Source organism: Camelus dromedarius, chromosome 24 (genome assembly GCF_036321535.1).
Source record: "Camelus dromedarius isolate mCamDro1 chromosome 24, mCamDro1.pat, whole genome shotgun sequence".
NCBI classification, from domain to species: domain Eukaryota; kingdom Metazoa; phylum Chordata; class Mammalia; order Artiodactyla; family Camelidae; genus Camelus; species Camelus dromedarius.
This window is the reverse complement of record NC_087459.1, coordinates 14429348-14444030: the sequence shown is the minus strand read 5'-3', so window position 1 is coordinate 14444030 and position 14683 is coordinate 14429348. Positions and strand designations below refer to the sequence as shown.

The following is a 14683-nucleotide window of genomic DNA, read 5'->3' as shown; positions in this document are numbered from 1 at the left end:
GCTGTATTTCCCTCGATTCAGGGCCTTTGAGAAAATCTCACTTGAATCTCAGAAGTCAAAGTGGTACCACCTTGTCATGAGTAAAAGCATAACGGAGACATCAAGTCTCAAATTAGGAAAAATTCTTGTGACCAGACAAAATGGAATGCCCCTGTTGAAATGATGGAAGTAGTAGCTGTCTTGCTCATTCATTCATTCATCAAACACCGGCCCACTGTTTTATGTGTCAGGCCCCTTCATGTGTGCTGAAAATACAGACATTGTCCCTGCCCTTGAGGAGCTTTACGTTCAGGGTGAGATGGCCAGGGGGCTGACATTTTTTGAGCGCCTTCTCTGTGTAGATGGTGGACTTTGTATCTTAGATGCTCTGTCTTTCTAAAATTCTCCCAACAGCTTTATGAGGAAGTAAAGATTATCTCCCTACAGACAGGCTCAAACCTGACTCATCTGAACCATAATGAAAGCCGCGTTTGGACCCAGGATTATCTGACTCGACATTTGGAGGAGGGGTCCTTGTATTGGTCAGCGGCACTGGGAAACTGGGCAAGAACGAGTTCAGCCTTGATAGCGTGATTTGAAAAGCATTTTCCATGTTTGTCCCGCGTCCTACCCAGTCTGCTGGGATGCCTCCAGTCCATCTGCTATCAGAGCTTTTCTACTGGGTTAACCTCCGCTTTCCTCATCAGCTCCTCTTTTAGAAGCTCCGCACACCAGCTCCTCATCACGGAGGGCTTTGCTCACGTGACGGTTCTGGGTGCCTGCTGAGGGGGGCCGAGGACAGACTGGGATCCTGGGAGGATGATGCTACAGAAATGTGTGGGAGAGATGCTGTTCTTTGCAGATCCACAGGCTCTTCTTTTTGCTGCAAGTTAGAACCATCCACCATCATTAGCAAAGGGCAGTTACCTGGGCCTTTTTAATGAGTCCTGTGCCCAGGCTACAAGGAGAAAAGGGGAAATTCATCATGTTGTCCCACAAGCATGACTACTCCACCTGCACCATCAATATGATGTTTATTTAAAATGATTTGCTCAAGGCATGCCCTGAATCCCTCTCCTTAGGGAGATAGCTAGGAGCTGGGTGGGGACAATCCGGGCACTTGAGGAGCAGAAAGAAATTGGACTGGCAAGCCGAGAAGCCGCCTGAGCCCGGAGCTGGCTGTGGCTCGTGGATGGACAGCTGTTGTTTTTGTCCGTTCAGGACATCCTTGGGGAAATACTTCTCTTCCACTCTGACCCTGTGATTGGGGTGGGGCTGCCAATCACAGGTTTCTACCCAATCACCTAGCCACAGGGGTGGGCCTATGAGCCCCACTCAGCCAATCACAGCACCTTGTTTGCCCGGCCCCAGTGATAGGTCCAGGGCTGGGCATGTGACCCAAGCTTGCTTGTTGGAACCATCTCCTTTGGCAAAGGGCTAGATACTTTTCTGTTGTGCAGCTTAAGGGACAAGAAGCAGGGACTTCTAGGGCCTTCTTTTTCTGTCACATGGTGTCAGCTGTCCATAGGGGAGAATAGAATCAAACCGGGACCAGCAGAAATGCAGAAAAAGGGGACCTAGGGTGTCGAGGCTCCGGTTCCCGTTCGTGAGTCTCCGACGGCTGTTTTCATTCTTGTCCTTTGGGCTTTAATTCTGCTGTCTTCTGCAGTTTCATGGTCCAGGAGGCTTCCCTCCTGATTAAACTTCTTTGAGTTGGGCTACTGTTACTTCCAAGTGAACGAATCTGACTATCAGATATGAACAGCAAAAATCGTATTTTGAGAACATTTCCTCCTAAGGAGCTGGCACCTTACATGCTCTGTATCGGGTGCTGGGTTGGGACTTAGACTATGCACCTATGTGTCTGAACTTGAAGTCGGTCAGCGAGCCCCCTTTTTCCCATTTAGAGGTTGAGGAGACAGAGGTCCATCACAGGAGAGAGCCACGCTCTGATTCCACAGCAAATCAGTGGCAGAACCGGGGCTAGAGAGGACCTGGGTCTCCCGGTTCTCAGCCTGGTACTTCCCATCGGGGTTGGAGCGGCGTGAGGTTTCTGGGCAAAGCGGCAGAAGAGACCAACTCAATACAGAGGCACCAGATCAAGTCTCCAACACTTGACCTCGGGTCAGCCATACCTTCTTTTGGCTCCAACTCTAATTTTCCATCCTTTTGACTTTCCAAGACCAGATTTGTGGGGGGGGAGGGAGTGGTGAATTATTCTTGGTCGGGTTTCATTCTCCAAGACCCAGCCTAGAACTCAACTCTCAGCACCCTGGCAGCCAGACCCCAAGCCAGCTCCACCAAAGGCCCAGCTGTTTCCATGAGCAGTGAGAGTTTCAAAGCTTCATACCCTCTGGAACCACCAACGGGTCTGGCTGGGGCCAGGGAGGGAGACACTGCTTTGAAAGTTTCCACTCCCACTTCAACTGGAGCAGCCCTCCCAGCCCCCAATGTCTTTCATTTCGTTTCATTTTATTATTGTTAATCAAAACATACAGTCATATATAAACACTAGGTTAGTTTCAGGCATACTGCATAGCGATTTGACATTTGCTTACATTGTAAAATGATACTCACCCTAAGTTTATAACCATCTGTCCCCATATAAAGTTAATGCAATATTATTGACCATGTTCCTTATGCTGTGTATTACACCGCCGTGACATTTATTATATAACTGGGGGTTTGTACGTCTTAATCTCCTTCACTTAGGGTGCCCAGCCTTGACACTGCTTCCTTCTGGCAACCACTGTTTGTTCTCTGCCAGCTCCCAATTTCCAAGTTTCTTATATTGCAGTTTAATACACAATTTTGTTTGAAAATAGGTCCTCTTAAAAGAAAAAAAAAACCCTTAAAACCATTAATCTGATGAACTGAAGTCAACCACTACTAGTCTCTGAACAAAAGGTGACATGTGACAGGTCAAATAAATCAACGGGAAAGAAATTCCAACCAACTCTTTCATGAAAAAGGCCCAGAAGGGCCTCTTTTTCCCCTTATCGATGGGAAAAAAAAATCACATTTACTTTACGATAACCCATGTTTTGCCAAATACTATAAATCAAATGTAGGATGCAAAGACAGCATCTTGGACAAACGACCCCGTGCCCATGTGTTAACTGAGAAATGTAACATGGCTTCAATCACTTGTTCACTCAGTAAACGCTCACTGAGCGCCCAAGCCCCGGGCTCACTGTGTGAAGTGCTGGGAGCACTGGGTGAACAAGACCACTGATCTTCCTCCCAGGGAGATTGTAGAAGTTTATTCTTCCCTTGCAAGCAAACCCTTTTTTCTTTTCTTTCTTCCTTCTTTTTTTTTTTGAGGACTCATATTTGAACCAAGAATGGGGAGATTGGCTACATGGTCAGACTGGAAAAAAGGTTTTGGCAAACGTGTCTGGGGCCCACCCATCTTTCCGAACATAGAGTCACCTTCTCCAACCTATTTTGTTCCAGCTTCAAAGTCGCATCTGGGTCTCAGTGCTTATCTTTGCCTTTAGAATTTTGAAAGGTGAAGTAAAGGCATTTCTGCAACTCAGCACCTGGGGATTCTCAATCCTTGGCCATGGCCTTCAGGAGTCTCTCTATAACCATTGTAATGACGCCAACTGAAGGTTGGAGAACCAGTCCTTCTGCTGATTCATGACCGTCTCACTGGGGGATGGGAAACCTTGGTGCTAGTTCTTGGTTCGATATGATGCTAATATCTCAGTGGCTTCACCCGTCTGAGTCTCTGTATCTTTACCTATGGAATGAAGGGGCTGAAATTTGGACTTTCCCAGAGGACCATCTGAGCCTCCATTTCTGGATGAATTAGTGAAGGTAAAGCTAGCCGCTGTAATTGGCACGTTTTTGCTGGCATAACACAATGCATGTCTTTCTTTTCACATCATAGTCAAGTAGGAGTGGTTGTCCATGTGGCCATCTGGGGCACAGCTCCTCCCATATTGTGACTCTGCCCTCTTTTAAGTTGGGGGAGGCTTCCAAGGAGAGCAGTAGAAAAGATAAGTTAATGAATGCCCCAGATGAAGATGATTTAAAGCATATGAGCTAGTAAATGGGGAGAGAGAGAGAGAGAAAGGGGGCTCTTGTGGGAGGCTTTATGGCCAGCCCTAGAAGTGCCTTACATCCATTCCACCCACATTCCATTGGCCAGGAGTTGGTCACCTAAGAGTGAGGAAGTGTGGGAAATATAATCTAGCCATGCAGTGAAGAGGAAAGGAAAACAGGTTTGCTGCACAACCAGTCAGCTGGGTATAGAAAATGTTTGCCACTTGAGATGGCAGTCTTCCTCACTACCCTGTACTTAACAAGGGGTTTAAAACCACGCACTTCTGCCTTAACCAGGGGCATCTTTTACAGGAGGGAGTTGCGATAATCTGATTGAGAGAGACGACAGCAGGGTTGATTAGGGAGTGTGTGCACACATCAGGTTTCCCAGGAGAGGCCCAGTTTATGCCCGTGGTCTCAGCACGAGGACAGTGCCGAGCAGAGGGGAGACGCACGGTATCACCGAAAAGCCATACACCCACTCTTCCATAAAGATGGCATTTTTTTTTAATTTTAAAATTCTGCATCTGAAAACACAGTATGACAGAAAGCATGTATCTACACCTGCAGTGTTTTTGGTATGATACAGTATTTCATACATCCACTGTTTTCTGCAAAAATTTTTGCTTTGTCAGACAGAAACAGACTCCCCTAGACAAAAAAATACAGCTAAGGCACAATTTCGTTGTTGTTTTTCTGCTAAATGAAAAGACAGAAAAGGTGCAAAAATGGGCGCGTAGTGCAATAGTTTCGAGAATCACATTCTACCGTGAGGAAAAGCATTCGGATGATGGGAACTTTGATTACTGGTCAATTTCAGATAGTTCAATATCTCTTAAAATACTCCTTTAAATAAATAGCAAAATATCTACATCTTTCAGTGTGTGCCGTTTGAATTCTCTTTTTTTTTTAAAACTTTATTTACAGATTCTCTTTTTTAAAATCAATACATTACAAAATAGTTCTGTACAGTTTTATGCATATTATGATCTATAACAAAATAGTTATTTTTAAAAACTATATCACCACATGTCTCTGAAAAACAACAAAGGGGACGGTAATAACTTACTGTGAGGCCTCTAAAAAAAAATATCCAAACGCTACTGACAACATAATAATGTAAGAAAAAAAGATGAAAGGGCGACAAAGACGACTGCGCTCAATTCCAGTGAATTTCCTATGAAAGCCCTGGGGTTATCTTTGGCCTCCATCAGCCCTGGAGCGATGGCAGGGTAAAGGAGGTACTCTGAGAGTAGGGAGAGTGAGAACACGGCCCATCTGCTGGGAATATTTAATGCTATCACTTTCCAGGTAGGAAGGACGGAGAGAGAAATTGAGAAACTCTCCTGATTCACCCTTGAAGGAAGTATAGAAAGTCACCAAGTCTTCGGGGGAGGGGAGGGATGGAAAGCCCACGTTAGCACTCGGCCTGTAACGAAGCCAGACCATGATGGCGGCGACGGGCTCTAGGAGAGCGCCTGGGAGTTGGCTGAGTTTTCGATGAGCACCCAAGCCTTCATTCTACCCGTAGGAAACATATAAGAGTATTTTTCTTAAAGATGACACGTGTAAGCCATTTCTGTCGCATCTGCAAACTTCAGATCGGCAGCTCCCCTCTTAGGAAGGTGCCCTGAAAGCTTCAAGATGCTCTGTCTTCTCGGATGTTGGTGGAAATGGGAGGGAGAGGGCGGTCAGCTTTCCGAAAACAATTTTAAGGCCACATTTCAAAAAAGGAGAAACCTAAGGCTTTACTTGGGTGGGGAGGGAGGGATAAGGGAGTCAGAGGAGGATGAGCAATGGAGAGGATGCGGTTAGGAATGGGGGTGGCAAATGCAGACTTGCTTTCCTGTAGGCAGAGGCAGTTGGAGGGTTCCCAGCCAAGAGGAGGGGGAAGGGAGGGCCACTTTCTCCCTGCTTGGGGCTTGGCAAGAACAGAACCAAAGACAACGGGAGGGGCAGACACAGGTGGCGCATGAAAGCCCTCCTCAGTCTTAAGAGGGATCTATACAGTATCTTGTTTGCAAGGTAAAAAAAAATTATACTTCTGAGAGAGAGACAGAAAGACAGAGAGGCAGAGAGAGAGAAAGACAGAGAATTTGCATAGACTGTACATTCAGCTCAAGCAGATTTTGGACACCTTTATCCCACCCCCCCACCCCAGGTAAACATCTCAGCAGACACATGAGGTAGCGCCGGTGGTAGACCCATGGGCAAAGTAAGGAAAGTGAGGCAGAAGCGAAGAGGACAGCCCGCGAGCACGGCTTCCGAAGATGCTTCCAGGCACGTGGCAAGATGGCTGCTAAAACCTGGCATTTGGAGAAAGCTGGGCTGCTGGACACGCCACCCCCTCCCCTTGGACCCTGTCCTGGAGGTCGTCTCCTGCCACGATGGAATTCTGGAAGGTGGGGACTGGGCTGATGTGGACCTTCTTATGTCTAAGGGGCAGCTCCCGAGGTCTCCAAATTCTCCTCTGTCTTCCCTCCCACACACACTGTCTCGTGACCAGGAGAGCTGAACAAGCCAGCTTTCATGGGGTACCTCTCCTCTGGGAGACCGTTTCTTTGAGATGGGAATGATTAGTAAGAGGTCTCCCTTCCCTTCTGAGTTCAGTAGAAGTTACTGTTTTTGTCCCTTCTTAATGCCGGCTTTTCCCTCCTCCACCAGGACAACAACTAATCTTTTAAACCAACTCGCCTGAGAGCAGAGGTTGCTGGCAGTGCATGGACTAAACTGTGAAGTTTCTCTTTGCCTATATTCTGTTAAAAACAAAACAAGACAAACAGAAAAATTGACAACATTTACAAATCAGATATCCTATTAAAAGATGGATTTTGGGCTTCTCTTACCAGAAGATTCCACGGCACTGCGCCTGTATTCTCACATGCAATGACAGGCTGGAGCTGAGAAGCAGCTGCATTTTTCGTCTGGGTCATGAGCACGCCGGAGACCACAGTCCCCACTGCTCCCTATTGTCCTCTACCAACTGCTTCCCTCATCTGTGCTAGTGTCCTGGACCCCATAGGCATTTGTGACCCCAGCCACTGGGTGTGGCTTCAATCTGGTGGGCCTTTACCAAGAGCTGTTTCTAGCCTATCACCCTTGGGTGCTGCTGGGTCCTGAGTCCCCTGTGAACTTGGCTGTAAATGGGGTCTTTGCTCCAGCACCACACCTAACAGCTACTGCTCACCTCTCCTCTGTGCCTTTTTGGCAAAGAGATCTAGGTTCCAGCCAGGGTCCTCCTTGTCCCTGCAAACTGGAGAACCAGACGGCCCACCCCACCCGGCGTCAGCCCAGGGGAGCTGTGATCTGCTTTTTATTGGTGGGGCTTGCACGTCTTTTCTAAACTCCAATTGCATTTTAAAAGTTAAACTAACAATGGCAAATGAAGTCAGAATGACTCCTGATCGGATTAGAACAGACTTTTTCAAAAGGGTGAAGTGTGTGCACATCTTAAATTGCGACGGTCCTAGGAACTGGTCTCGTCTTCCTTAGGGACCTGCGGCCTTGCACGTGGCCCGGGAAGCGGGACTTGGGAAGGTGGCCTCCCGAGCGTGATTTGTGCCTGGATGTCACAGGGGTGGATGGGAAATTGTACAGAGTGTCGCAGCCTATTCAGCACACTCTTCTCTCCCCAGACTGACCCCCACACCCTGCCCCTAAGCCCTCCTGAGGTCCCAGGGACCTGGTCAGGGACTCAGCCCACCGCCACTCTGCTTCTGTAACAGGTTTCCAGACACCACGTTCTCAGGCTTTTAAAACCCTCAGGCAACCACAGTTCAAGGCTGCCTGACCACTGGCCTCTAACTAATAGATTATTCTCAGGTACATTAAAAATGTGAGTTAAACTGTTTCCCCTGGGTAAACATCACCGCTGCTCAAATCATCCTGGGCTTTGTTGGGCTCCCCCCGCCCATTTTTAAACCAAATGTGCATCTTCAAAGTTATTCTCTGCTTCAAAAACAGACGACACCGAGGAACATCCCATGTGGCTATTCACTTCCCAGTCTCCTTGCGGTGAGTGGGGGAAGCGACGCCCAGGCCAGGGGAGGGGACCATCCCCGCAGTAAGCCTGCCCTGCCGTTTCTCCACTGTTCCCGGATGGAACAGGAGTCAGCAATGTCAGGGGGCGGGGGCCAGCGAGGAGCCTGCAGGCTCACAACACACACGGGGACGTGCCAGCACTGAGACCCCAAAGCCACTTCAGATGACACCGTGGCAAACGCAGAGTCCTCAGGGCTCAGCGAGGAGGGTGGAAGGGGGCTCCCCAGGCAGCTGCCACAGGCTCACGGGGACCCGGGCCAGAAGCAGAGGCTGGGGGCAGGAGGCTGAGTCACGGGCCTCTCCATCCCCACAAAGCCTGTAAAACCACGTGGAGATCACGTGGGCTTCCTGAGAAAGCCACAATGAGGCCACTGGAAGTGCCGGGCTCACTCCTGGGCTGACCTGGCCGGGTCTGACCACCCACCCTCTTCCTAAAACAGATTTCTTCTCCTCCAGGCCTTGGAAGGAGGCTGCTCTCCCTCAGTCCTCTTGTCATGTCCATGGAGGCCCACGGTTAGACCGGCGGCGGGAGGGCAGCGATGGAGGGAGCGGGGACCCCGAGCTCTGCAGCCGGCACTGTCTCCCTCCACAAGTGGTCGGCCTGTTGTGTCCCTGTCCCTGTGCTGGGGGCAGGCAGTGGGGATGGCTCAGGACCTCCAGCACCTCGAGACCTGGAGGGCTAGGTGGGGCTCACGCCCTGCACGAGGAAAAGCGAGGCACCAATGTTCCCAAGGGCACCCTCCCTTCCGGCCAGTGGAGGGCGCTGGTTGAAGCCTTCTCCTCTTGGTGTCCAACACCCCTGCTTTCCACTGAGGACACGCAGAATGTAGGGTGGACAGAGAGAGACAGAGACAGAGAGATACAGAGCAACGGACAGAGCAAGAGAAAGACAGAAAGAGACAGACACGACGGACTGGGGGACGAGGGCGGAGGGAGCTGAAAGGCGGGGCAAGGGGGGCCTTTTGTGAATAAAGGCAGCTTCAGTTAGTAAGATAACATAATTGACAAGCTGCAAAAACAGCACCTACTAATTAGTCATTGACTAAAACATATAAATAATAAATATCTGAAGTGTCCCTTCTCTATATCCTCCATGGCCCACAGGACATCCTGCCTTGCTGGGCGGGTGGGGTGCGTCGGGGCCAACAGCTGACAGGGCACTGGGAGCAGACAGTGGTCCCTTCAAACCTGCAAGGACCTGCTCTCCACGGGAAGGACAGCGTGTGACCAGGGCTGGGACTTTTCCAAGGGAATCCTGTCCTCTGGGGGAGGGTGGGATGGGTGGAGAAGGAGGCCCCCAGGGAGGGGCTCTCTGGGTGAGCAGGGAGGCCCTCCGATGGCACATGGCAAGGAAACCCTTTGGGTTTTGAGTAACTCAAGCAATCGGAATAACACTGTCTTTTAGGTTTTAAACAACCGGATGCTTAAGCGTCCCACTTGGACGCCCCATGTCAGATGGGCCTGTTGGCACCTCGGATAAGGAAGGGCTGAACTTAAAAACCAAATCTGAAATGCTTTTTCCTGGCTGTGGAGTCTGTTCCATGTGGTCTGGTCGCTCCCAGCAGCACCAAGTGCGCGATTCTCAAAGGCTCGGCGCGCCTGGCCTCAGAACGCAAGGCTCAGGCGGGTGACGACTGCTGTGCTGTCCAGCTCAGGAGTTCTGCTCCCAGCCATCTCTATGAGTTTCACGGTCATGGTCCCCAAAGTTCCCACTGTCAAGGACCAGAGGGGCCATGGTCTTGGTCTCCCGGCCCAGGAATGGCTGGGGGGCTTGACACTCCTGATCAAAAGCATCACTGCGTTTCTACCTCGAAGGAGGGGGTGGCCTGGAGCCCAGGACGTCAGGCAGTCACACTTGGAGTGGACCTTGGCCATGGCACATCAGAAGGCTCTCCTGCTCATCTAGTTACTAAGAAGGAGGATGACTGAGCCCAAGAAGAGCTGGTGGGAAGCCTGGGACCGCCCCACATCCTGGCCTCTCCGCCGGAGCCCGCTCCCTCCCTGCGGATGGGTCCACGAGCGTGACTTTCACCACCTGTCATTTCAGGGCTGGCACGAGGGCTTGCCCGCCCAGAGGAGCAGGAAAGTGAGCCGAAGGGCAGGGCTGGAGATCAAGCCCGGCGTCTGGGCAGTGCTTCGCAAACTAGGTTTTTGCAGAGCCCTTGGGTTCTAAAGAGGTACCTTAGGAGACGCCCTTGGCAAGGAGACCACCGTGTGGGCTGAGCTCTGAGGAAGAACCTCCCGCTCAGCTTCAGCCAGAGCAGCCTGAATTTTATCTGCACCTTGAACTTCCGCCCGTGCCTTAGTAAACAAAGCTCTGCTGCTCAAAATTAAAGTTTGGGAATCACTCGTCTGGGGGGTCGGGTTACGGAAGGGGAAGACAAGGAACCTGTAGGACTTGAGGATCAACCAGAAGAGGTAAGACCACCGCGGTGCTGGGACTGGGCCAGCCACGCCCCCAGTAGCCGGTCTGCCAAATGCAGGTCATTGGCAGGACCTGCTTGGCCGCCAAACCCTTCTTCTCCACCATCCTATGACCAGCAGGAGAGCCCCTCTCACAAAAGGCGCCCCCGGGGCTAGGAGGCCAGGGTCCGGGTCCCACCGGCCCCCTGGCTGCTTTCCCTCTGAGATCTGCTGGGGCCCCCACGTGCCCAGTGCTACCTGAGCCGGCCGTCGGGTTTGACCGCCCCTAGCTCTGACTTGGGGTCGGGGCTGAAGGAGCTCCAGGCCGTCTGGCTGCAGGTCTGCATGACCGGGCAGGCACTGGGGCCCGTGGCACAGATGTCCATGGCGGTCCACATCCCGCCCACCAGTGAGTCCAGCCAGTGCTCCAGCGCCGCGCCGGCAGACGCCGCATTCCGCCGGGCCTGCTCCACCTGGGCGGGGCTGATGGGCAGGCTGAGGACGGGGTTCAGGCTCTGGAAGCTCTGCTCCATGTAGGCGCTGCGGAGGGGCCCATTGTGCAGCCTCAGTGCTTCCTCTGAAAGCCAAAGGGAACAAGGACATCGTGAGAAGAGCCACCAACCAGACACCTGCTGTGTGCCTGGCGCCACACTGGGCAACGCGCAGCACCACTCAATTCACTGGACAATCTCACGAGGAAGTTTTCAGCAGTCCCATTGTACAGACAGAGAAACTGAGCCTGCCTTCCTACAGTTATGAGCCCACTTTGTGCGGGGGGAGGTCCATTCGTCTATTCATTCAGCACGTTTTTATGGAGCCCCTTCTATAGTCCAGACACATTCATCCAACACATATTTACTAAACATCTATTATCTGCAAGGCATTCATTCATTTATTTATTTGATAAAGACTTATTAAGTGCTAGGCTCTATTCTGTGCTGGAGCAAACCAGATGGCAGGAAGAATGCAGTCCAGTGGAGGAGGAATGATGACAATAAAAAAAGAAACAGCAAAACATAAAAAAACCCAGTAAATAACAGTAAAACAATAAAAAAATAAATAAGGTCGTTCCAAAAACTGATGTGTCATGAAGGGAAAAAATGGGGTGTATTAAGTTAGAGCAGGGGTTTCATAAACTCCTGCCCTTGGATCAGATCTGGCCCACCACCTGTTGTTGTAAATAAAGTTTTATTGGAACATGGCTATGCCCATTTGTATACTTATTTTCTCTGGCTGCTTTTGTGTTACAACAGCACAGCTGAGTAGTTGAGACAGAGATTGTATCTGGCCCACAAAGCTGAAAAATGTACTATCTGGCCCTTGACAGTAAAAGCTTGCTGACCTCTGGGTTAGAGAGTGACGAGGGTGTTTATGTTAGATAGGGTGGGCAGGGGAGACCTCTCTGCACAGCTGACATCTGAGCTGAGTGCTGAGCAACGATGTGAAGGAAGAAGCCACATGCAGATCCTGAGGAAGAGAATTCCGGGGATTGGGAGCAGAGGGCACGGAGCCTCATTAGGCACCTTTCCCCAAATCACACAGGTAATGAGAGAGGGACCCAGGGTTTGCACCTGGCTCTGTGGACCTCAAAGCCTGGTGAGGAGCCTGGATCTTGGGTGCTGAACGCCCACCGTGAACTCTGTATAAGCCATGGGTTTCTGCTTTGGTCCAAGACATGGTGCGTGATGGACCACAGCAAGGAGTCCTTGGAGCAGAGTGGGGTGGGGTGGGGAGCCCAGTGGCTCTCACGACAGCTCTGCCTGGCTGAGCACCAGGGCTTCATGCAAAAGCACAGGGACGGCAGTCTGGCTGTCTGGGTGTCAACCCCCATGTCCCACATACCAGGTGCGTAACTTCTGACTTCAGAGCCTCAGTTTCCTCATCAATAAAATGGGTGGAGCACTAGTACCTTCCTCAGAGCTTTGTTTGTGATGATTACATGTGCTGACTCACGTGAGGCATTACGGGGGCATCTAGCAAGTAGTCAGAAAAGTTTAGCTAGAGTTATTATTGTTGGTATTATTCGTGCACAATACACACACATGCGCACACACACACACACGCAGTAGGGCTGTTTTATCATCCCCATTTAACAGATGAGGAAACAGAAGTAACTATAGTTTGGAGACAGATCTGGAGTTAAATCCAGGACTGGCTGACTCCAGCACTTGGCACTGTGACACTCTACTCACAGTTTCATTCAGCAGCTGGAACCTAACACAATGGTTTTGTTCTTTATTTTATTTTATTTTAAGTTTTTCCACTGGGCAGTCAATCTTTTGTAGACTTGGTTTTTCCATCTGAAAAATGGGGATTCTCATCCTTGCAGTAATTAGACTCCCAGGGCTGGCAAGAGGCCCAAGTAGAAGTTCACACGCTTTGTAAACAGTAAAGTATGAAGGAGAGAGACAGTGACTCCTCCCCAGGCTTACAGGCGGGGAAGCAGGAAGTGTAGACCGTGGGGCTGAAGGAAAGAAGCTTAAAGTTCCTACTTATTGCTTATCTCACTGCCAAATACAAGAATATCTTTTTTTTTTTTTTAAAGGCTGGCTATAAATGTGTGTAAGAACCATGCTTTTTTGCATAAAGGTGAATAAATGAGGTCACACCTGTAAAGCGTTTAGGGCTGTGCTTGCTATATTCTCCATAAAGTTTAAAAAAAAAAAGACTGGTGAGTTGTGTGTGACCAAATCAGGTTTTGCTACAGCTGAGATCACCAGGATTAGAAGAAAGCTCCTTATAAGACGATGGAGCATTCAGATGACAATGCTTCCTGTCTGCTTGGCGGTGGCTGTCACCCTCCGTGGCAACTAGGAGAGCCTGGATAATCATCAGGTTATTTCCTAATATGTGTGTTCCTGAGTGAGGAAGAAAGACCGTATTTATGTCTTCCCTTATAAAAGCGATGAGAAAACTAGTTGAATTACAAATATGCCTTGACTGACACAGACCAGAAAGTCATCCCTTCGGTTCCCAATGCCCCAGGAGGCTGAGGGGCTGGGCTCTGTGGTTCGGAGGGGGACAGATGGGAGCCAGCAGAGCTGCGTGCACGGAGCACCCGTCCTGTCCTGCTATATCTATCAGAGCTTCCCTCCTCCAGGTGAGTTGGGGCTGTGTTTGTAAATCGGCCCTGGCCCACCTCTCCGTGGTGCCCAGCCCGGCGGGGGCAGCTCCTGTGTCATTTTTCACGAGACCAGCAAGTCTCTTCCCAGCACGTTCTGATTTCCTGACCACAGCCTCTCAATGTCTCCATCTCTGCTGAGAGGAGAAGCCAGGGAGCCGGGAGACACCCAAACTGAGAAAAGGCAGGACATGCAAAGTGAAAGGAACAATTAACAAATATTTGAACACCGGGAACCAAATATTGTGGTTGATGCAGAAAACCCTTATGAAAAACGAGGTTAATGTGGGAAACGCTGTTACTGCATCAGCCCGCGACGCTCGCCTCTGTAATTAAATTTTCCTCAATTCCACCTCATCAGATTTCTTGAGATTACCAGGGATGCATCAATAGCAAATTACTCTTGATGAATCATTTTACAAATTGCATTGCTCCCACCTTCGTGTTCGCTGTCACTGGAACATCGTTAACAGATACGATTACCGACGACGGATAGTGGTGGGGCATGGGGGCTGCGCCCAGTGGCTCATTCTGGGCATAGGCGGGAAGAGCCTTGCTGTCCTCAGAAACCCCAGGAGAAAAAGACTGGAGAAATCAGGACCCCGTGAATGGCCCTGGCGCTATTTTACTGGGATGGGGATGGATTCAGGGCCACTGTTGTGCTGTCCAACAGGTGTATCTGAGGCTAAGAGGGACCTCTCCTCCATGTCTGGCTTTGGGAACCCTTAGGGATGCTAAGGATGTGAACCTAACCAGGGGGACACTTGAGGACCCTAAGTGGGGGGCTCTGGCCTGGCTGGTCCTGGAGGGGCTGTCTTTTGCCTGTTTCATGGGGGAGTGGAGCAGCAGACGTCCATAAGGTCCACGTCTTTCTGTTTGCTCAGCATAGAAACTTTGCAGAAGTCGACAGAAGTCACATCAACACTCCTGTCTGAGAATTCCAGGACTCCCTGTTCCCCCGTATCTGTGTCCTCCTCTCCTGGTGTCACTGGCTAAATGGCACAGCCCAGAGCTCTTTTTAGCTAACAGGGGCTGTAATGAGTTTCTGGCTTCTGTGTTTGTGATCTGTTAAATGGAAATGAATAATTT

The 14683-nt window shown here is 50.2% G+C and overlaps 1 protein-coding gene across 3 annotated transcripts in view; it reads right to left on the bottom strand.

The window, feature by feature from the left end:
- Positions 1 to 4286: 4286 nt before the first annotated feature.
- The window catches only part of XYLT1 (xylosyltransferase 1), a 292323-nt gene continuing 281926 nt past the window's right edge, over positions 4287 to 14683 (bottom strand). The window contains exon 12 of one of the 3 annotated variants that reach the window (XM_064478475.1): positions 4287 to 11050. In XM_064478475.1, coding sequence (XP_064334545.1) covers positions 10728 to 11050 — 323 coding nt within the window. In that variant the 3' untranslated portion in view covers positions 4287 to 10727. The remainder of the gene's footprint in view (positions 11051 to 14683) is intronic. The other 2 variants (XM_064478476.1, XM_064478477.1) reach the window with 2 other exon arrangements.